This window comes from Leptonotus elevatus, chromosome 12 (genome assembly GCF_054856555.1).
Source record: "Leptonotus elevatus isolate MCC_2025b chromosome 12, RoL_Lele_1.0, whole genome shotgun sequence".
Lineage (NCBI taxonomy): Eukaryota > Metazoa > Chordata > Actinopteri > Syngnathiformes > Syngnathidae > Leptonotus > Leptonotus elevatus.
The window spans coordinates 14,638,063-14,662,427 of NC_141250.1; the positions used below are offsets into that span (position 1 = coordinate 14,638,063).

Consider the following 24,365-nt stretch of genomic DNA (forward strand, 5'->3'; position numbering starts at 1 on the left):
ACTCAAGGGCTTCCATCCAGCCGCAATCTCGGTTTCGCTTTTCACAGCCAAGCGGTGGAATTTCAAGGGAAGAGATGGCACGATTGTGAGACATACAAAGGAGATCACGTTGCCTCATTTGGCTGAGCTTATCACGTAATCAAGACGCGTCTTAATGGCTTTTCATCAGCAACATCTTTATCCACCTTATATACTCCCACTCTAGATTTCACTTTCTCACAAATCTTGAAACAATATTTTGCCTTTCTCTCTCTCAAATTTCTCTTAGCGGCATAACATGGTGTCTGTTCATCATCGAACCCAGCAGGACCAGCAGCGCAACAACTGCAGCATCAATAATTGTTTGCTGCCTCTGCCTCAGGTTCCCTAAGGGGATGCTGGGAACACTGTGTATTTATGTGAGTGTAATTTCCTACCCAGGTCCCACTGACACGCCATCTTTTTTCCTTGTGACCGGGTGACCCAGGGCGTGGGATGTTGGAGGGACAGTTGTGAGCCTGCGACATGACAGCTGTGCAATGTGAAATGACAGGGCGGAAAGGAAGAGGAGGGGGATGAGGAGGCCCCTGCATTAAGATGCACTAGAGCAGTGTTTCGCAATCTTTATTTGAGCCATACGTCACACTAATAAAAAAAAAATTAAGTCTTTTTTTTAATTATTATTATTATTATTTTTTGCCTAAATCATCTCATGATGCAAATGGTTAAAAAAATTTGTTTCCTGAAAAATCTGAAAAAAATACATAGGCGATTATTTCAAAAAGGCGTCGCTATGGTACCTTATGTAGTTTATATTGGGTTAAGACCACAAAATGACAAAAAATATATAGTATATTGTTATATTGTGGTTCGTCCTTTGCGCACCTGCTATTGAATATCTCCGATTTTTAACCAATTGTTTTTTTAAATAGGATTGTTTGAAGGTTAGCACCAATGCTAATTTCCGTTAGCACGTGTTAGCATAAAATGTGTGGACCTTTGTTTGAATTAATCATACGGTTTAAATGAACATTTGTTCAAATATGCAATACATAATTCTCTTGTTTGATGTGCCAGTTTTAGAATTAATTTCAAATGGGAGTAACAAATAGTTTGAAGCAAGTGCACTTTGCACCTTTTACTGCGCAAGCGAGAGTGTGAGGTAAGGCACTAAGGTACACTAAAACGTGTGTTTTAACTTTAATTTGGTAGAATCTATATACCGCACCACCCGCAAGAATTTTTTTTATGAAATAGTTATGATCATGTTATATATATATATATATATATATATATATATATATATATATATATATATATATATATATATATATATATATATATATATACTGAATTACAATACAAGGGCTTATTCTGTGCCCCTTCTGCTATCTAGTGGAAGATCATTACATTGCTGTGCCTGTCACTATCACAGACAGAAGAATAAAGTCGCATTATTTGTCATAACGGAATGATCATTTTCAGACCAATAACATGCAATTGGAAATCTCCCACAGCACACCTGATGATCTCTCAAGGCACATTCATGTGCTCTAGCACAGCTGTTGGGAATCACTGCACTAGAATCACGTCTATTTATAGTATCTCACATGGTTCTAGTGGGAATTCTTAATGCATAATAGTTGCATGTTCAGTATATGCACGAAAATTGCATGTCCCATACAATGCTTTGTACGAGAAAGCTGTGTTACTTTACAACATTGAGTTCACCTAGAATGTCACTGGCTTAGAGCACAGACATGCACAGTTCTAATTTAGATTGGCGAATTTAATTTATGTTTGGCGATGCATGCGCACTGATCGACGTACTGATTGACAACTAAATCAGCAGCTATCTGATAAAGTGCCGCCTCTACAAGTGAAAACACAATCATTGATTTTACTTCTCTTATGGGCTCGGGTGACTTTTCTTCCAAAGTAAAATTCCAACTCGGGGCTCAAAATAGCTTCGCCTTGGTAAACAGAAACCACATTCGCATTAATGCACCCCGCAATAGAAGGAGGTGGGGTGAGCGGCGGTTCATTTGCATGACACATTACCACCCAACCCCAAACCCTCAAGGATAAAAACGAGGATGAAAAAACGATTGCAAATTTTGATCCTTGAGGTTATCTCACCAAAGCAAATCTCAGACATCAGGGCCTGGGAACTGTTTTGAAGTGAGGAAAAAAAATTGCTGAATACATTTCCTTTAAAGGCCACTTAAAAGGTTCTTCTGTCGAGATGCCTACCCAGCGAGAAAACGGCAATAACCTCGTGAACCAGCCTGTGTTTCAAATGCTCAACTGATCTTTGTCGGAAAATTACCTCAATAACAAGAAATTAAAAAAAATAAATGCATTAAATGACTATTATCACCATTCATTTTGGTAGAGATACTCTGATTACATTTTGGGGTTACATCAAGAAAATAAATGTTGAGATCTAGCCAATATTCAGTGTGAATGCTCAACAATGACCACAAAAAAAAAACAGCAGAGGATCATTAAAGGCATGACTTTTCTTGAAATTGCAACTACGTAATAACTTCTGCCAAGATGCTCTTGAGCAAGGCACCACCCCCCGGAAACTCAGCTCACACTCATATCGCACCACTCAATCTAACATCTCACCCCCGCAAGCCTGCATGCGTGTGGTCTTCTTCTCTGTGCGGTGCGCAACAAAAATACACAACAGTGTAAATTGAATTTCCCCTTGAAGGATCATTGATTATTATCGGGATAAAACCAAATGGGTTCTTCCGCAGCCCGTGTCGTACGTCTCCACAAGGTTTTGTGAAGCGAAACAAGTCCTGTTCATACCCTTGGCCGAGGTAATGATAAGGAACACATTTGTGGCAAAACAAAAACACAAATTCTCAGCGATGGAGTCAGCCATTGCCCTTCTTGGGTTTGCTCAAATATGATCTCACACAGTTAATAAATAAATAAATAAATAAATAAACAAAGAGATAAGGTGTCCGCTGTGATGGACTATTTTGTTCAAATGTTTGTATACATACAGATGGTGCGGGTGAGGCCGAGCGCATGAAAGGATACATTCGAACACCACCTGATCTGGAGCCGATGGCCAGAATCTTCTGCACGGGGTCAAAGGCCAAAGCAGTGGGCTGGTAGGGGAAACCATGACGCACCGTCTGCAACACAAAACAAGAGACCATTTCAATGACTCTTTCTTCCTGCTATTGTGACATTCTACTTTTCAGTTGAAGCGGAGCCTTTTATTTAAAAAAAAACCATTTTGCAAACCTGTGACATTTAATTCAATGAAAAACTACGAATGAATGCCTGTGGGCTGTATGTCACTGCCAATAATAGCCAGCAAAGTGTTTTCACAGACAGCTCCCTTGCATGTCTGAATGCAAGATTACAAACCTTGCAAGAGTGCTTACGTGTGTGAGACATAAGATTACGTTCAGTTATAGTAAGTCCCTATTTTTAAAGGATATTGCAACAGATTTTCAGTTACAGACCTACAAGGTGAAATGCAGTAGTTGACGTCTTCTGAAAGGATAGGCTTTGAAGTCTCTTGGTTTTGCAGAACGTAGAACAGGGGTCACCAACATGGTAGCCCCCTAAGCGAACTAAATTGACTAAATGGGGATTTCCCCGACAGTACGGTGGCCTAGTGGTTAGCTCATCTGCCTCACTGTTCTGATGTGAAAGGTTTGAATCTCGGCTCTGGCCTTCCAGTGGGAATTTGTTCTCGCCGTACTCATGTGGTTTTTCACCACATATTTTGGGCTTCGTCCCAAATTCCAAAGACAGACTCTAAAGAACAGTTGGGTCGAAAAGGGATCAGCCCAAGTTTTTGGGTTATTTATTTAAACCAAAAAGTGAGGTTAAATGGAAAACTACCCCACACAAATCAACCCTTTTGTGAGTGGAGGAGTTAAGGGGTACCAAATGTAAAATAATTGTGGGGTATTCATTTGATCCAGGTTAAATGAATAACCCCAAAAAGTTGCATAAGCCCCTTTTTGACCCAATTTGGGTTATTATTCTTGTTCAATGTCGACTGGGATAGGCTCGAGCTCACCCATGAGGGCAAGCTTCAGAAAATGGAAGGACGGGATCTCATAAAGAAACTGTAATTGGACATAATAGTTATAATAATTCGTATGATGATCGTGAAAAGTGGTAAAAAGTACCAAAACTTTTCTATCATATTCACGTTGTCAAACACGGGTATCACAACAAAACTTATTAAAACGACAAGTATTCCCAAGGGAATGCTGTAATTCCACACATGCACACTACTGATTGCATATGCACATATTTAAAGACAACAGAGACAATAAAGTAGAATTCTGATGAGCTGAATTACGATTGATTTTCAAATACAAAAACAAGTTTACAAGGTCAGCTGCAATATCCTCTAAAAAAAAAATGGAATTCAAAATATGATCAGAAACAAAAGAAGATATGGGGGAGGAGGAAATTGATCCTTGACAATAGTCAATGTAAACAAATGCCACAGACCTGACTCGGGAATTCCTTGTATGCGCCGCATCTGTCTACCATTAGTCATTTCCCAGTTTTGCCTCACTTACCGTAATCTACTCCACTCGGATGTGGAGGCATGGACATTACCGGTGTGGAAGTAGTGTGCAAAGTGCAGCGTGAGGTAGAACAATTATATTGTGACTGATGCTAAAAACAGATTTTTATCTATTGAACAAAAGTGGAGGTTGTTTGTTTGCGTCTCGCTGGCGGAGTTGTGTAACCTCTCAGCTCTACCTCATCTCCTGGGCCTTCAATCTTTAATTAAGCATGCACAGGCATGAATTTGGAAGCATAATATGAGCGTCTGTGGGCAAACAATGAATTCACTCAGTGGTGATCCAAATAGATACAAGGAAAATGAGAAACAACACCGAGAGCAATACGAGGAGCAATGTGAATGTGTTCTGTTTTTGTGTCTGCTCGGAACAGTACATTCCCATTCCAAACAAACACAACTCTTTGAATATCCATCGATTTTCCACAGCGCCGAATCCTAATTAGGGTTGCGCCCTGGACCGATTGCCAGCCAATCGCAAGGCACGCTCACACTCATGTTAACACCTATGGGCAATATAGAATCTTCAATTAAACATTAAGGTACATGTTTTTTTTAGAATATGGGAGGATCCTGGTGCACGTAGAACATGTAAACTCCACATAGGAGTCACGATTCGAATCTTGAACCTCAGAAATGTGAGGCAGATGTGCTAACCATAGAATCAGTAAGAGTGCATTAACCGGCAAATTGCCCGTTAACGCAACGTATCAACCCATGTAAAAGTTTTCTTTTAAAGTTTAAATTAACATAATTTAACCTCGAGGATCCCGCAACCGTACCCTGGCCAGAACCCTGGATGTTGTTTTGTCGTTGGTCCTGTTTTAATCCATCCCCGTTGTGTTTTACTACCCTTGTCCTAGCTAGCGCTAAGATAGTTCCTCTCTCAAGTTTGCAAAATAGTTTGTTGCTAGGACGACGTTAGCCGGCCAGATATTTCCATACACGCTCAACTATTTCCAGGTGTCCGCTCAAATGTAGCGTGTACGTACGTAGCTTCTGCGCATATGTTATCCCCACGTACAAAGGAGACAGGATATCCATTTATGTGGTCATAGACTCCTTAAAACTTATGAAACCTGTGCTAATGTTGCAAGACCTCACCTCGGTATAAGCATCAAAGGATTAACACCACATTTTGACAGCATCTTGGGATTTTCAAAACATTTCTGATATTCAGCCCAGTTAAGGCATTTATCTTCATATGCAATTTCTGAAGATATGTTTCTGAGACTATTCCATTATTTAAATGAGATTAATCATTCTTTGAGCATGTCAAGAATCACTTGTCATGTCTTTTCCTCACTGAAGCGGCCACATTCAAAACATACACTGCAGAGAAGAGCCATGAGTTTGTGCATCTCACTCTGCGTCATCTATCCTTCATTCCTTCCTTGAGTCCTTCCTCTGATCTCTTGATGTCTCCCTAATTCTATTGGAATGCAGATGTATCCAGGGTTGGTGAAAGATTCTGGATTTGTAACTCTGTGTGTGGGTAGAGGGTGATGCCTGGTTGGTGTTGGATTTCACTTTGCTTCATCTTTCCTTCCTTTAATCCTTCCTCCGGTCTCCTGACAACTTCTCGACTCTGGTGGAACTCTGAAGTATCCGGTTAAGGTGAAGGGTTTCAGGTTGCAGGTGGAATAAAGAGCGTACACACTCACACACAAGTTTGTTTTACTATCTTTGTGGGGCCATCTCGTTGACATAATGCATTTCCTATTCCCTTCCCCTAACCCCAACCATCAAAAATGATTGCCTACCCCCATTCCTTACCCTAACCTCAACTATAACCCAATTCAAACCTAAACTCTAAAACCAAGTCTTGACCCTCAAAAAGAGGTCGAAAGGCAAAATGGACCCACAAGGACGGGTGGGCCCCACAACTCTGTGAAATCCCGATATATTGGCTCCAATATGTCACAAAAACAAGACCACACGTACACACAAAAAAAGAGAGCGATGATGATGACATATTGACTCGGGAAGGCTGCCGAATGAATAATACTGAGCTCTCAAAAAAAAACAAAAAAAAAAAGCCATTCATGTACATATACGTACTAACACACACTGATCCTCTGGGTGTTTCCACCAGACCCCGTTAGGTGCACTGACCCCACTCCAATGCACTGTTGCTGGGATACAGGTGAGCCACCCCCACATATACATACAAGAGAGCTGAGAAGTGGATGAGAAGTGCATTTACTCAGATGATTCCGAGAGCCGCTCATACATATTGCAAGGCTGACGACGCCATAAGGCTGTTTTTCTTCACGGTCACTTTCAGTGTTTCAGTATTTGTGAAGACCGTCCCATCTTCCGTTCTATTTATGCACCCGAGCCGTGTTCGTTTGCTTCGGAAAAAAACACCTGCCAACTGCCGTTGAATGAACGTTCAATATTTTTCAAACTCATGTCGCTACCCATCATATACATTGATGTCCGTTGCCGGCAACACCCACAATGGGAAGTGAAACACAAAAGGAGTCTCTTAATATCACGTGATGCACGTATGCTAGCCAAAACCTTTCGAAACGCTTCAGCCGTTGATCTGCGGCAAAAGACCAGTGTTAAGTCAGCCACAGGCTGCATTACATCAACACTTCTCCCGCATCCTGATGCGGCCTCCCTTTTCTCACACTCTGTTGTGTTGTTTTCTCACCTCTACGTCCACACAACATTTACGCACACACGGTTGATGTTGCATTTAATAGCCCGACACGTAAAACCCTAAACCTCGCAGACTCAGCCACCCACCGTTCTCTCTCTATCGCTCTCCAAACAGCGTTGAGCTGCAGAGATGGTCTAGACCTCTGTTTCTATAAATAGAAAGCAGTGCCCATGTCTCCTGCTGGCAGCCAATTGTACACTGAGCGGCTATAGCTACAAACATTGAGCATAATTAGCGCACCAGCTCTTATTTCTGACTGGATGGTTGATATAAAAAAAACATTTATGTCCATTTTAGCAATGACTAATGTGCACCATTTTCAAGTTGCAGGCTTGAGATCTTTCAGCAACTGCATACCATTAATTATGCCGGCTTAGCCCATACATTATAAAGATCATTTACTTTAACATCCCCATTGCCTGACCAAAGGTCCTACAGAGAAATGCATAATTTAAATGTGGATGTTTTCAAGGGGTTATAATAGATGAAAAGGTTCAGAGCAGACCTTAATGGGTTGGGGAAATTATGTAAGAATTTATAAGGGGTATGTTTACAGTATTACCGTTACTGATGAAATGAAACATTTTGCAAAAAAAGGAAATGTTTTTTTGTCCTATTACATTGTCCACAATAAAACATGTATTCTTTACAATGCCTTACAAAAAATATTCACCCCTTGGCTATATATATATTTATTTATTTATTTTACCTTCTTGTTACTTTACAACCTATAGTTTTAAAGTTTGTGATTTTCATTTTATTTAATGGATCTGCACACAATATGTTAAAACGCATAAATATATATTTTTTTAACTAAGAAACTGATAATTGGCATGTGCATCCTGTAAATATTTTTGTTATAACGCTCCTAAAAAGCTCTGATGCAACAAATTACATTCAAACGTCACATAATTAGTGAAATGAAGTCCACCTGTGTGCAGTGTCAGTGTAACATGATCTTTTAGTGTATCCACACACCTTGCAATCATGGTGAAGCGGCATTTAGTTGTTATGCTGCACACAAATGGAATAAGCTACCAACATAAGTGAAGTGAGCCCCGAGTGTAATTTTTTTTTTAATCCAGGTTGAAAGCTTTTCTCTTGAATCTCTTGATTTAAAAAAAAAAAAATCATTTTTAAATAAATTATTTCACAGTATGGTATTTTAGTAATTTTAGAAACCTACAATTATTTCTTTACTTCTAAATGCTTTAAATGTTTAGCTGTTGTGTTTTTAATTGCTATTAGATGTCCTAGCTTGTGTGAAGCACATGTACTTCTTGTGCTTATAAAAATAAAGTATGAAAAATATGAAAGCACAAGAAGTACAAGTGTAAGTGAGTAAAAAAGTAAATTCTTCTAAATCTTTGACAATCCCCAGGAGCGCCAACAACATACCCGATGATTAAATAAGAAAAAGGTTTGCATTTCACGCACATTTTTTTTTAACAGTCTACATGCATCAATTTGAAGTCTAATAGCTACATAATCGAGCGAATGAGGAAAAAGTATGTCAATTTGTGTGCCAGCTATGCCAAAAATAACGCTTATTGTGTTTAATTTGTTGAAGGGATTACCGTACATTTATCGCTGATGCTGAGGATGATAAGCATTTCCTCCTGCACAGCACATGAATGCACACACTCCAAAACACAAGCAAGGATAAGTGTGCAGCATGAGAGCTCGGAGGCTGAAATGAAACAAAAAACCCAGAAGCATCTCTCCATGCTGACTTCTATGGACAAAGTATTGGAGAAGCAAACTCTATGCATTGTTGACAGTAGAAAAAGCCATGTGCTATTCATCCACTATATTTCAGTCATTATTTTCATGTATGAAAAAAATTATTTAAAAATGCATTTGTACGCCTAATGGATTTTAGAATACAGTACTGTTTACGTTGAGGCCCAAAATTTCCAGCGAAAAGTGAGATTTTTATTATTACTATTATTATTATTATTATTTATTGTAATAATACGCTATATGGGGAAGGTCACATGACCAAACCCGGAAATCAGGTCAACATGTAGGTTTGCAAATGAAAAATAGTGCATACGTTTTGTGTGCAAACCAATTTGTTTGTAAACCAGGTTATTCGTACCCTGATTTTCCACTGTTTGTGTGTGTGTGTGTGTGTGCGTGCGTGCGTATATTGGAATTTTCTCTAACTGCTTTTGCATAAATGATGAATACCCCCACCCCAACAGATACAATTGTGCACATTGTCTGGCAGCATTTAACCAGACAAACCTTTCAGGTCAAGTGAAAAGGTTAGGCGTGTGTTTCCTCAGATAAAAGCGTGGGCTCAATAGCCATAAAAGCATCAATTTTAAGAATGGAGAAGGCGGAGGAGATTGTTATGACTTTTGACTGGGGCTTCATGGAGCCGATTTGCAACAGAGACTAAATACTGTGACTGGATTATGTCTGCTGCTTAGTGTTTTAACTTACCCTGATGAAGAAAGTAAATTGGGGGGGGGGGGGGGGGGGGGGGGTTACTAACCACAACACTGCAACATAGACTGCCCATTAATACATCCTAATTTGCATGCACACATTCTAAAATATATAGGCTAATAATTTTCTCTTCCTCCCAACCCTCCCTCCCTCCCTCCCTCCATCCATCCATTTTCTATCCCACTTGGGACTACAGAGCGAGCAGACTACACACTGGACTAGTCGCGCCAGCCATTCACAGGGGACATACAGAGACAGTCAAGCATTCACATTCTCATTTGCACAGTCACTGAATGGGAACTTAACCCGTGCTTCACGAGTCAACCACTCCACAGTCGCTGACTAAATGTTTAATTTTCCCAAACAAATCAGAGACCTCATGTTTTGAAGGGCTGGATTTTAATTGCTGTAACTCTTCGACAACGAACCTAGCACCAATAGTTTGGTTCTTCTAAAAAGCACGCTTAGAACTGGCCAAATTAATTAATCTATTGCTGTATTTGAAGAGAAAAAAAACCCACTGGCATTTATGAATAAATCTCATATGTGAAAGACAATGCTGTAAAAGATCACTAATGAATGTCACTTTGACAAGCGTCCACTCGTGTTTTTGTAATGTTCTTCCTCTAACGCTATTGAAATAAAAAGATTTTCATCTATGTTTCACTTTTTTTCCACGCTTTCTAGAAAGCTCCATACATTCGTTGTTTTATCAAGTATACAAAAAGATGTTTGTCGCACAGCTTACATCCCCACCATGAATATACATGGATGCTGTATCGGTTTCATGCTGATATTATTTTTAACTCATCTGCTCCCCAAAACGTATAAATATGTTCTATTTTAAATATTACCTGTGTCCCAAAGACGTATTTATACGTTTTAATTTTTTTTTTTTTGGTGTGTTTTTTTTTGCTAGAGTATACAGAAGGCTTTGATGCAGCCTCTGAACTGCAGACAACGGTTGAAGCAATGGTAGCTATTACAAAAACGGCAAGCAGGTGGCAGCAGAGTATAAGAGATCAACCAGGGCCATGTTGCAAACGAGTTGTTTTCCCCACAGTTTAAAACAGATTTGTGAATAATGATGAAACTTAGCTATATTCTAATGCTAATTGCTGCAAAACGGTAACAGATACAAATATACTGATGGAAGAAGAGACTCTAATCTTTCTTTTGGTAGGTTCCATGTTTTCATAGCAATAGAACATAATATTCTGTGGGCCTTGAAAAATCTGTCAAAATCCAGTAAAACAGCCGGGAGTGAAGGTGATCGCTTCAGTGAAAATGGCTGCGAGTGAATGAGTTAATTGCCTCCATAAAAGAGGAAGTTAGGTTAAAAGACATGTACTAGTTGGATGCAATTTTCTGTCCACGATTTTTAATCAATAAGGATTTTTAAAATCCCATTAAAAATTGCTTTCAAACCATACTTTGATGGCAGCATAAAAAATATTGCATTTTAATAAAATAAAAAAAATTTAAAAAGGCAAATCTAATTGATTATTGTGTTAGCCTCAATATTGAAATAAAAAAAAATATGAATACGGTACTGTACAAATACTACCACCAAAGTGCTTTTGAAATAGCGTGAACAAAGCATCCACAACAAACTGAGCTCATCATATTTGGTGAAATATACAACCTCGTATACAAGAATTTAGACTCACTAGAAGCCACACGTCAGTAAAATGACTGCGTATTAATGTGGCGCTTAATCAAGCATGGCCATAGAAGAGACACCCTTGCCAGGCGTGATCTGTTGAAGAGAGTGCACTGGAGTGCAATGAGAGGCTGTTTGAAAAGCTCAGCTGATTATATTTGCACAACACGAAATGGACGGAGAATTTTGGAAGCCTGCACCAAATCGAGAAACGGTTTCACTTTTGAACACAAGCGCGCACACGCAAACGCACAGCGCCTGACTATCCGTGATGCTCGTTTGCCTTCATCTCGAGTGCACTTTGAACCTGAAATGTAATATGTAGCATCCCTGTCCTTTTGCTTCCGCAGAATTACGGCTACCTCCAATCCAAAACTCATCGGTCAATAAAACTCCCACAAACACTAATAGGGCATGATTCGAGCTTGACTTTGACTAAATCACCTTTAATTGGTCCCAAACGAGAGATAAAAACACCTCAACCATAATTATGACGAACGCCGTGTTAACATTCCGACAGTTTATTGACATATATGTCACAGATAAACAACAGGATTGTCAATATATCACATTACACAGTCAAGGCGAGGCAAACAGAAATATGTGTAACTGTTCCAAAAATGTTTCATAGACGAAACAAATGTTAAAAGTGTTTACATGTGTATCAATGCGCCCAAAGTTTCTCACGTCACAATGCATGACGAAGCAGATAACATTTGATCAAACACAATTCAATACCGAAACTTTTACCCACTACATCATGTCTAACCTTTAAAAAGTAACAACAGCAGAGTTCAGTAGTGTTGTCTGGTTTCACTCCAACTGCCCATGAAGTAGAAAAGTCATAATTTTTAAGATTCCCTGAAGAAAGAGAAGCTCTTCCATCCCTGACACATAGCAGCTGTCAAAAAGTGCCAGTAAACTTTGCCCTGCCTTGAAAATCTCTCGGCTATAAAAGTGCTCAGCCCGATGAAGTCACTTTTTTTTAGTGCGGATTTGACGATCGTCTCTGTCTTCGGTGGCTGCTTTGTTAATATTACGGAGCACTAAAGTAGGTGATGTGTGGTTGCAATGGCGATGACAGATGGTATTCTACTTATCGTATTGCAACCCACATTTTCTATTGCGCTTGTCCTCAATTAGGGTCACGGGTGAGCCGGAGCCTACCCCAGATGACTTTGGGGCAGGTTACACTCTCCACTGGTCACCAGCCAACCGCCGGGCACATACTGGCAAACAATCAAACATTCACACTCACGTTAACACCTATTGACAATTTAACGTCTTCATTTCACCTACCATGCAATGTTTTTGGAATGTGGGACAAAGACAGAGTACTCCACACAGGAGGGCCTAAACCAATATTTGAACCCGCAACTACTCAATTGTGAGAACAGTTGTGCTAATGTGGAGTCAATATTTTTGACTGGTAAGTACGTTCGAACGTATTTGCTTACATCTGAATGTGTACGACTGAACGTACTTATATGCTAATTTGCTAAATGCTAAAAACTTGGCATTTTTTCATATAATGCCACAGGATATTGACTTGCGCATGTGCAATAAAAAAATGCGCTAATTATTATTTTTTAGTTATTAACTTATTTACTCGCAGCCATTTTCACTGAAGCAACCCCCTTCGCTCTAGTTTAAATTTTTGTTTTACTGGATTTTGACTGGTTTTGCAAGACCCACAGAATATTGTGTTCTATTGCTATAAAAACAGATTAGAGTCTCTTCTTTCATCAGGAAAAAAGTATATTTGTATCTGTTTCCGTTCTGCAGCAATTAGCATTAGAATATAGCTAAGTTTCATCATTATTCACAAACCTGTTCAAAACATTGGGGAAAAGAGCTTTTTGCATCATGGCCCTGATTGATCTCTTGTACTCTGCTGCCACCTGTTGGCCGTTTTTTGTAATAACTACCATTGCTTTAAGCGACTTCTTGAGGTTAGAGGCTGCATCAAAGCTTGATGTATGCTCTAGCACTAAAAAATATTTTTTTTAAACGCATAAATACGTTTTTGGGACCATAGCAGTATTTATTTTGTGAGCAAATTAGCATTTTTTTTAATTCATACTTTTTATGATTTATTGGAAATGTATGTATGTGTATGGGTAAAAATGTATATGGGGAAAAATGCTATGTTTTTAGAATTTAGCCTACAAGAACATTTGAACTTATTTGTGAATATGTTCAAAAGCACAAAAATGTTTGCATGCACAAAATAAATAAACTAAATTGACTCATTTTATCTGAATAGTCTCTAGCTAGAAATATAAAGCATCAATGCACATTTTGATGGCATTATTTACAATTTTCAACGAATAAAGACGTGTATGTTGATAAATGACCATTTTATCACAAGCATTTTTTTTTTTTGCCTATTTTTCGAGTGTTTGCTTTGAGCAATATAGACCAGCGTATATTTCCTTTATCCTGCCAGGAGAGTTCTCCCCTCCTGTGCCAGGAGATCCATTTTTGAGAGAGTGATTGCGGAAGTTTACTTAAGAGAATGAGAGTCTGTCGCCGGCACATGCTGGCATCGCTCAAGACTCCTTTTTGCGCCAAATGCCGACGACCCCACCTGATTGGTGGCCAAGCTGCTTTTGCCTTTGCCGCAGAGTTCCACGCTCCAACTGAATGTCAAACATCGATTATCTGTCAGGTTATTTTTTTTCTCCCTTAGCTTTCCATTTTAACCTGATATCACCTCCTCCTTACTCGAGAAACCCCTTGAGGCCTCTGACACATGGTAATATGAGACTCGTTGGAAGTCCACCATACTGAGTCATCACACTCATTGAGAGTGCGCAGTGTTGCCGCGAACGCTGCGAGGTGATGTCAGACAAAGGATTCAACGATCACCAGAGCAGAGCCTCAACTTGTCAAGCATTTAGAACGGCCTGCATTTCTCTCTATTAGGCCCCGTGGAGATCATCTGGTTTATAATTGTTTTTATATCGATCAACGCTAAAGTTGTAATCATTGTGCGTTGACGGGGAGCAGCTACACACAAATAATGGGGATAAATCTCGGTATTTTTCCAATCCTTATGGTCAAAGTCAGCAGATCGGAATATCAGATGTCTCTCTAACATTGTCCTGATTTTTTTTTTCTTCGCCTGATCTGCTTTGCTAAACCGATCTGTCTGTTGTCGTTGCTGTCATCATAGTACAATTACTATTGTCGACACGGCTGTTGTTGTGCCTATCGCCAATGATGGGCGGCCATTTTGTTAATGACTAACGATTGACGGCCGGGTAACGTTACGTTCGTCGACGTAATCGTCAATAAACGGGTCAGTAATGTGAATACAATACAGACAAAAAAAAGCATCAAGTCATTGTTGTTGAACCGACATCCTGCTGCTATTAACAATATTACAGAGCTATTAGAATCATATTGAGCAGCACAACATAGGAGAGTTACTGAAGCAGATCATAAAATGCATTCCGATAAAAAAGGAGAAACAAGACAGAGCATTTGTTTCTTGAGCAACATTAACGCGTTCACTGCCATTGACGTCAACAATTCAATATTAATACTATTTCTATTAGTTTCATTGTACATTTAGAACAGATATGAAATTTGTGATTAATCGTGAGTTAACTATTGAAGTCATGCGATTAATTATAATTTAAAATGTAATCGTCTGATGCCCCTAATTTTTTATAATTTTTTCTTTTTAATTAGGGGCATCAGGCAATTTTTTTTAAAATTGTAATTAATCACATGACTTCACTAGTTAACTCACGATTAATCACAAATGGTATATTTGTTCTAAACGTACAATTAAAAAAAATGGAAAAGTGGAAAAAGTGTGAAACTAATAGTTCCATTTTTGACGTCTATAGCCGTCAATGGCATTGAATGAGTTAAGATAAACACACAGACCAGCAAGTGGAATGTTACGAATAACCTGGCATACACCTTGAATCCAATATAGCAAATATTGAGGACTGAGGGAACCATTTCTGACACTTTAGAGTACAACAAGAAAACAAAACTTCCCTACAACACTGTGAACATTTCTAAAAATTTCAATAGATTGTGTTTAAATGTGCATATCATGAAGGAAACAGTCTTTGGAATGAGTCCATCTGCCATCTCAAATAAATTGTAACTCATCCAAAAAGAGCCCAGCTGTTTAGGTTACACGAAAACTTTGGTTCGTGCTGCAAAAGATGATGTTAGCTAAGCTGAATCTAATAAATCCTCAAACCTTTAAAAAGTCATTACATTTTCCTCTCAAATGTGTCCTTTCTGATGATCCTAATTGACTTTGAAAGGATTTTTTATTTTATTTTTTCATCCTGTGTGATTTTGCTGGTGTAAAGGGTCATCGCAAATCTCATTTTGATATTAATAATTATTTTAAGGATATTATAAATGGAAATAGCCTGAAGATGTCCCAGGGGTGGACATTTTAACAAGCTCTAGATCCTACAATATTAAGTCGTTAGCACTCAGACACGTGTGATCATGCGGGAGTGTCAAGTGGCCTCTTTATTGGGGCGCACAAGGTTTTTTTTTTTAACTATCCTTCAAGTCCTTGACATGTGTGCCAAAACCAACACGACTGCATGGAAAAAAAGGACAATGTTCCGATTGGATGTATCGATTCCATGCAACCTTATTTTAAAGACTTTAATGTCAAGTCGATTCTAGACTAAGCAGCATCCCTTTTTCCAATTCTAAGTCGTGGCGTTTGACACGCCCACAACATTCGAGAGCTGAGACAAGAGCTTCATTTTTCATTATTTTAAAGCCTCATTGTATATGCTTGATTTTATTTTTATTTTTTTGTTATTCCACTTTGTCAGGGTTCTTAACAGCACTCGTCTCTGGTTGGTAAAGCTTAGAAGATGTATTTTCACTTTACAGGGACTTTCAAGCTCATTTGTTGCTTGACCCTGGAAATGCTCCAACAATTGACAGATTCTTGTAAAACACACAACAAAGATGGTGGCCATACTGTACAATGGACATGCTGCTGTGAAAACACTTATCTTGCAGCAAAAAAAAAAATTTTTTTTAATCCACAAAGTAGCCATAATTGAGGAAAATGTACTGTATTCCAACATAAAAATGTTTCTAGACATTGTTTTAAACAGTCTGACTTATTATTATTATTTTTTTACGTTCTCTCATCTCTGGCATATATTTGGAGCACACGTTGTTCCCTTTTGTTCCTGTTTGCACTCGCTGTGTGCTGACATTGCAGCCACATGCTCTCATCATACTTGCCTGTGTCAACGCTTCCAAGAGTAGAGTAAGCAAAGAAAAGCTTTTGGTCTTGTGTGGACCATGTGGTGCTTTTATTTTAAGAGCATTTTGTTTGCGCTCTATTTTTTATTTTTTTTCAGCGTTTCACCTCAGAGTAACCTGGAGAGTGCAGCAGTAATGTTAATTGTTCATGCTAATGTAACACATTAAAGCCTATTATGGGAAGATATTGGGGGGTCAATTTGATAACGCTTTTGGGTAATATATATATATATATTAGGGGTGTTAGAAAAAATCAATTCGGCAATATATCGCGATATTATAGCGCGCAATTCTCAAATCGATTCGATATGCGGCCGATTTTTAAACATCAATTTTTTTTATGGGAGTATTCAACAAAACGTCTTACTTAGGGTTAGGATTCACACATTAAGCATGGAAGAATGTTCTATTAATGGAACATTAAGCCTTAATATTTTATTTTAGTGCTGTTCAAAAATGAAACAGACTGCAACCTGTTTGTTAACTGCAGTGGCTCAGTTATAAGCCTGAATCTTTTCAGACAAATACATTTTCATACAAATCTTACGGTGTACATGTACAAGTTTACTGATTAGTGTTTTCTAAATTTGAGTAAAAATAAATAAAAAAATCGCAATAATCTATTTATAGATTCGTATCGGGATTAATCGTATCGAATCAAATCGTGACCTATGAATCGTGATACGAATTAAATCGCCAGGTACTAGGCAATTCACACCCCTAATATATATATATATGCTAGTCTTTTTTTTGCTCGGGATACAGAATGTACAGTCTATGCCTGTGAGTATATAATCTGTGTTGCTCCAACATTTACTTTCCAATATCCATTGCTTAAGGATTGCTATTTGTTAGCCTGTCTATGGCGTTTCACACTGTTTGTTAGCATTCAGCTAAACAGACTTTATTAGCGCAAAGCTATGTGGTTGTTGTTGTTGTTCCACATCTTTTAATTCAGTTTTGTTTGAAAGGAAACTTAATTGAGGTAGCAGGAAACCGATTGAAGGATCGTTCACTATCTGTCAAACTGCTGCTTGTTGTGAAGTGAATTGCGTTGAAATTACTGCCATCATACAGCGCTCATATCTCGAATTAAAAAATGGACCAAATAACAGCTCGCATCTCGATCACTCCTGAATTCCATATTAGTTAGAGCTAAGTCCGTGCCATGTTTTTTTTTTTTAGCTTCACTCCTGTCAAATAACCAAGAAGAAAAGCTTGTGAGTGATTCCGAGCTCATCTTCCCCTCAGCCGCTCCTTGCTAAAAATGAGAGGGAAGATTCAATGAGCCGCTCAGCCACCTGCTACCTCAAATTCCTCCCTTGATTTCATTCAGTCTGAGGGAGAGTTCAATAAAAGCTTCGACCGGCACTTCTGCGATCACAATTTCCACTGCAGCCTGCTTTGAAATTTAAAACACGTGAGACGGGATCCAAACAAAAGGAGTTATGGCATCTTCCCACACTTGCAACGGTGAGGACGCGAGTCACGAGAAGTTAGCCAGAAAACTCCCACACACAAACAAACACACTCGAGCATGCGTTGACATCACCGGCGACAAGAATTTTGTTCTTTGTTCGGTGAGTAGAACGTCCCCAACCAAATGACAGCAGTTCAATGAATGCATTGTGTCACGGTCTCAAGCCAATCAGCAACGGGATGAGCCGAGATTTCCTTCAGCTAAACCCAAACAAAATGGACATAATTGTTTTCAGCTGTTAGAAAACACCTCAAGTCGCCGTCTTTAGAAAATCGAATCGCTCGCTAAAAAGCAGCCTTTTACCAGCTGAAAAACATCTCCAGGCTGGAGGTCCGCGTGCTCCGAGCAGACCAGGAGAAACTCCTCCATGCTTCTATCTCCACTTGGCTCGATCATCGGAACCGTCTTCTGACTGGACTCTCTCAAAAGAACATCAAACAGCTGCAGCTCGTTCAGAACGCTCATGCTCGGGTTCTGACCAGAACAAAGAGATCAGATCATATCGCTCCAGTCCGAAAGGCTTTACACTGGCTCAGCTGTAGAATCGATTTTTACAATTCTGCTGCTAATATATAAATCACTGAATGTTTGGGTCCTAAATTGATCGAATATAAACCCAGTAGGGCTCCGAGACTCTGCAGACTCGGGCCCAGAGCTCAAAAGTAAACACGATGAAGCTGCATTTAGGTATTATGCTGCATGGAATAATGGAAATGGAATAAGCTGCGAACAGAAGTGAAGTCAGCCCGGAGTGCAAATGCTTTTAAAACTTTGATTTGTTTCCCAGCCACCCATACCTTTGACTATGGTATTTTAAACATTTTAAAATATTTTTTTATGCATTTGAAAACATTAAAAGACCAAAAATAATATTTAGCTTTTTGGGATTTATTTTCTGAAAATAAATGTTTAAAAAAAAAAGTCAATGTCTGTATTTGGAATTCAGGACTTATGATGTCAGCAGTTTCTTTTTTGATATACACTCTAAACAGTTAGGTAAAAAAAAAAGTATGGGCCAAATTGATCCAACTGACCAATATTTATGAGTTGTTTTACGCTGAAAGACCCATTTCTTGACTCAAAGTTGGGTCAAATCAACCCCAGTAGAGGATCGGTCCATTTTTGACCCAACTGTTTTTAGAGTGTAGAATAAATCAATAGTGCTTATACAACTCTATACAACCTATAAATACCTAAATCAAAGAAAATTTATTTTTTTCCAGGTCAACCAGCAAATAAAATATAGGCACCTGATATCAAAATTCTATTTTTTTTTTCTTCTTCATTTTTTTCTTTTAATCAGGCATACTTGCCGAGGCCAAAGTTGACATATAGGGGATGAATGCAATAGATACAAGCCTGACAATAGAACGCATGAGCCAGACTTCCAAGCTGCCCTTTGAACTCTGTCTGGGGTGGCAAATGAAGGCAAGGCAGCGATTGCATCCCCCAGCGCCCCCCTCATGAGATGGAACCCGATGCACTTGTGCTTTTTTACACGAGAGCCTCAATCAATTCCGTGTATTTAATATCAACAGTGCATTAAAGCACTCAGCGAGAAGGCGCAGCTTCCGGCATCGGGACTCGCCAATCCCGCCGCTCGTTTTCCAGCACTTCCTCCTCCCCGTCTGCCTTGCGAGCCAGCTTGTTGAGGGTGCTCTGCAGCATCCCTTTTTTCTTGTGAATCAACCGCCGCCCGCCTCCTCCTCCTCCAATCCCTTTGTAGAAATAACAAGACAAACTCCCACCCCTCCCTCCCCACTCCAAAAAAAAAAAAATACAGCACTGCAAACAACCCACATTCTCTTGGCTTCTTAATGAATTATTCACACCGCTCGCCAAAATTCAGCCTTTTCTTTCGAGCGCAAGGAATAATAATCACCGCAGTCAGTCGGCCCCCAGAAATGCATCGCGCTATAAATACACCTACTGTATAACCCCAGCACGCACATCAGCCCCCCCCCCCCCCACCTCGCCCCCCTCAAGTGAAAAGCACATCAACTACGAGGATAGTACCGCAGGGTCCCTCTTGTGTGCACTTCGTATGCAAGGGAGGGACACCGGTTATGTCATCGCCTCCACACCATTTATGTGTGCTTGCTGATGCAACGCGAAGGCTGCTATTCAGCGACATCCTCTCTCTGGTTGTTTGGATCACATGAGCGCGCACATACTGGTGGGAGCTTCCCTAAACTGCTCAGGTTTGCCAAGCTGTGCAAGGATGACGAATGGATTTGTTTAAAGGGGGAGGGGGGGGCGTCCAAACATAAAATAAAGCAAAAAATGAGGCAGAAAATGCTCGTTTGCGGTGTTGCGGGGAACTTTCACTTTCACCCCAAGCACCAAATGATCAACACAGAATGTAAATAAAGAGGGCGGAGGAGCGAAGCTTAGTCATGCACCCACCTTGCACAGCTGAAAGTTTTCCGACACCAGCGTCTCCTGCACCTCGATCTCTTTGGGGGTTGGCGCCGCGGTGGGGGTCCCGGCGGCGCTGCCGCACGAGGGCGATCCCAAAGTCCCGCCGCCCGGAGAGGAGGTGGTCAACCCGTCCAACACCTTCCGAAACTTCTTCATCTCCGATGTCTTTTTTTTTCTCTTTTTTTTTGAGCTCACGTATATAGGGGCGAAAGAGTGTGAAATGAGGCTCTCTGCAGATGCGCGATGAGAATGATGTCAGGCTGCGCAGCCCGCTCTCTCCTCCTCTCGTCTTTTAAGTGCAATTTAAAAAGTCACGCAGGCACCTCATCCTGACTGCCGTCCTCCGAATGAATGAGTCTGGACCACTCACCGCCTCCTCGCGTTGTCGTCGTCGTCGCTGCTGCTGCTGCTGCTGCTGCTGCTGCTGCTGCTGCTGCTGCTGCTGCTGCAGGTGCGGCTGGCCTTTTAAGTCCAAAGTTCACACCGCTTCTTTAGATCCTAAAGTAGGATCCACGCGGCACGGTGGAACATCCCACGCATCAACAACAGTCACGGAGGTGCGCAGCCATGCTCCAATGCCAAAAAAAAAAAAAAAAAAACTTGATGCAGGCAGGGTGCTGGTTGTTTTGTTTTTTTACAAATAAAAACGCAAACATACACTTTTATCAGTGCGGGGGTCCACACGCTGCACAGAACACACGTACACACAGATAAACTACTGGATGTGATTGCTTGTCGCTTGAGCACAGACACACAGAGAGACTGGCGCTGTCCACGGTGCTCAAAACACTCGACAAGCCAGGCAAGCTCCGCCCCCTTCTTTCTCTCTCTGCCTCTGTCTTGCACTCTCTCTCTCCAGCTCTTGCTCTAATCAATTGTTAATAGAAATGCCAGTAGAAAAATAACTCGGTTGTTGCTATATTCAGTTATAAAATTAAATAGAGTTACTAGTAACTCATTCACTGCCATTGACGGCTATAGACGTCAAAAATTCATTTGAACTATTTCTAGTTTAAAAAATGTCCCCACTTTTGTTAACAAAAGTATAAAAAACAATTTTTTGTTGTTGTATTAGAACAGATATAAAATTTGTGGTTAATCGTGAGTTAACTAGTGAAGTCGTGCGATTAATTACGTTTAAAAATTGTAATGTCCCGACGCCCCTAATTTTGAATAATGTTTTTTTTTTTTTAAGAAAACAAGATTGTTTTGTTTTTTAAGAAAAGGTTATTCAAAATTAGGGGCATCAGGTGATTAAAATTTGTAATCGTAATTAATCGCATGACTTCACTAGTTAACTCACGATTAATCACAAATTTTATATCTGTTCTAAATATACAAAAAAAAATCTAGGTTTTCATACTCTTGTTAACAAAAATGGAAAAAAAATGTTAAACTACACTTCCTGCCACACCCGTTTGGGGCTCCATGCCAGAGTGATGAACTCACTTCCAGCCCCGCCCCTTTGTCCATATTTGGGTGGATTTTCAGTACGCTACCTAACCATATTAGGAAATTTCCCCTGACATAATATTTGATATAAAAATGTTAGGGCTGGGAGTCTTTGACTGTCTCACGATTCGATTCTGATTTTTGGGTCTGCAATTCGATTCAGAACGAATTTACATTCAAAATGACTTGATTGACAATTATTTCTGCTTCAATTTATAGATATGCAAAAAATTGTCATGATCTACTCCAGTCTGCATCGCTAATGCTAATAAGCGTGCTACTCGTGGCACTTTTATCACTCAAAAGAACGACTATTCATACAAAACGCTTCAGGAATGTATACAGAGAAGCATCTTAATATTAATGATAGACATATGCTCTTTTTACACTGCAAAAAAAACTTTTATTGGAATAACTTGATCATGACTTTTTGCTTCTATGTGGCTACAACTTAACAGTGTATCAGAACACGTGAAAACACACTGCCCCTATTATACTAAATGAGAATCGCGATTCTTTTGAGAATCGATTTTTTGGGCACACCCCTAAAAAATTTACTTGACTTTGTTTTTGCATGATCCCCAAATTACCGGGAAATAAGGCTTACAATGACTTGTTTACGCCACAAGATGGCGTCAAAGCACTACCTTTCAATTATGGTCTCTCTAGTCAAAGCTCCTTGTCTAATAGGAGCTCCTTACCCACATGTCAACATAGTTCTTTGACATCAAAATTCCACAAGATGACGCCAAAGCTATGCTTTTCTATTAGACGGGACTTTGGCACTATCTTGTGGCATATACGCAAAAAATATGTAACAAATATACTGTACTGCTACAGTACATACATTCCAGATGAACAGCCTCTCTCTCTACATTCATCTAACAACATTTACATATTAATTGTCTTTTTTATCATTTGAAGGAGCGCTATAGGTTGTATATGGAGTTCAGTGGCTGTACTTGAGATCTGCTGCTCGCCCACAGCCTTTTTAAGCGTTTTTAGCGGATCTTAATATTTTATAGTGTAGCGGCAAGGCCGGGCCTACGTTAGGAAATGCCAGTGCTGCGCATTTGCGACGTTGTGCTCGTTATATGATCATAATGTTCAATTTAACATGTGATTGAGTCAAAAAAAAAGAATAATGACAGGCTTCAGCTGATGAATGTGGGTAAACCTTCAGTAAATTTCCCCTGTGGGTCGATTAGTCTTATAATTGCGGTGGCTGAGGCAATCAGCATGGTCAAGCTGGTTGGAGACCATTGTTAAATATTTTAACAGACAGTCATTAGAGGCATAAAAAAAAACACGCACACACACAGGAGCGATTTTTGCACATGCTTATCCATTAACGAGACCGCCAACATACATCAAACGGGCACAGCCTCTTTTCTTTTAAGTGTAAGTGACAGGATTGTTTTTCAACCACCGGGGAACACTCAGATGAGAAAAGCATACTTCTTAGCCCGTTTTTTTTTTTGTTATATTTTTCTCAGAACTTGCATTACAAGTTGCGTAAAAGCTAACGACAAAACCACTGGTATGAAAATGTGACCGAGACGAGAACGCCGTACGTTTTGCCAGCATCCCCGCATGACGCAAGACCAAGCTGAAAGGTCAGAATGAATGAGATGTATAAATATGTAAAGCACAGTGCGCAAATTAATACATTAATCACATTAATGAGATACCACTGGGTACAAAATGTCAAAAATCCCATTTGTAAGTGCAAAAAGGAGAATAAAATGACTGTATTGAAAAGAAATCAGGTATCATAATGACTTCATTTTCATGCTTAGGACGAGCGACGTTACGTAAGCTTTTACATCACCAGCCTCTGCCCTCCAGCAACGTTTGATGCTCTTTATTCTGAACACGGCGCACATGCCCGGCGTGTCCTACTCTGCGTTCTGATTCCGATATGATGATAAACAGTCAACATTGACAAGATCACGTTGATGCAGAAGCCATCGCAAAGCACAGCGCTCAAAGGTAAAGGTATATTCTCGGGGTGGGAATCTTTGAATGTCTCACGATTCCATACGATTCCGATTTGTGGGTGTGCGATTCGATTCGGAATCGATTAAGAACGATTTTTGATTCAAAATGATTTGATTGACAATGATTTTTGCTTCAATTTATAGATGTTCGCTGATGCTAATTAGCGCGCTACTCGCGGCACTTTTATCACTCAAAATAACGGCTCCACACTGCAAAAAAAATTACTTTTATTGCAATAACTTGATCGCGACTTTTTCCTTCTACTCTCTAACGTGGCTACAACTTAACAGTGAATCAGACCGCGTGGAACCACATTGCCCCTAAGTGGCCAAATCGGGTACAACGTGAACAGCGCTCCCAGTAAAGGCACACACAAACAAAGGGA

The 24,365-nt window shown here is 39.7% G+C and overlaps 1 protein-coding gene across 17 annotated transcripts in view; it reads right to left on the minus strand.

Annotated features, from left to right (window-relative positions):
* Window positions 1-21,298, minus strand: part of stxbp5l (syntaxin binding protein 5L) — a 101,405-nt gene extending 80,107 nt beyond the window's left edge. For all 17 annotated transcript variants that reach the window (XM_086091515.1, XM_086091513.1, XM_086091511.1 and 14 more), the window contains exons 1-2: window positions 20,513-21,298; window positions 3,040-3,137 (exon numbers count right to left, since the gene is read on the minus strand). In XM_086091515.1, coding sequence (XP_085947641.1) covers window positions 3,040-3,137; window positions 20,513-20,683 — 269 coding nt within the window. In that variant the 5' untranslated portion in view covers window positions 20,684-21,298. The remainder of the gene's footprint in view (window positions 1-3,039; window positions 3,138-20,512) is intronic.
* Window positions 21,299-24,365: the final 3,067 nt, after the last annotated feature.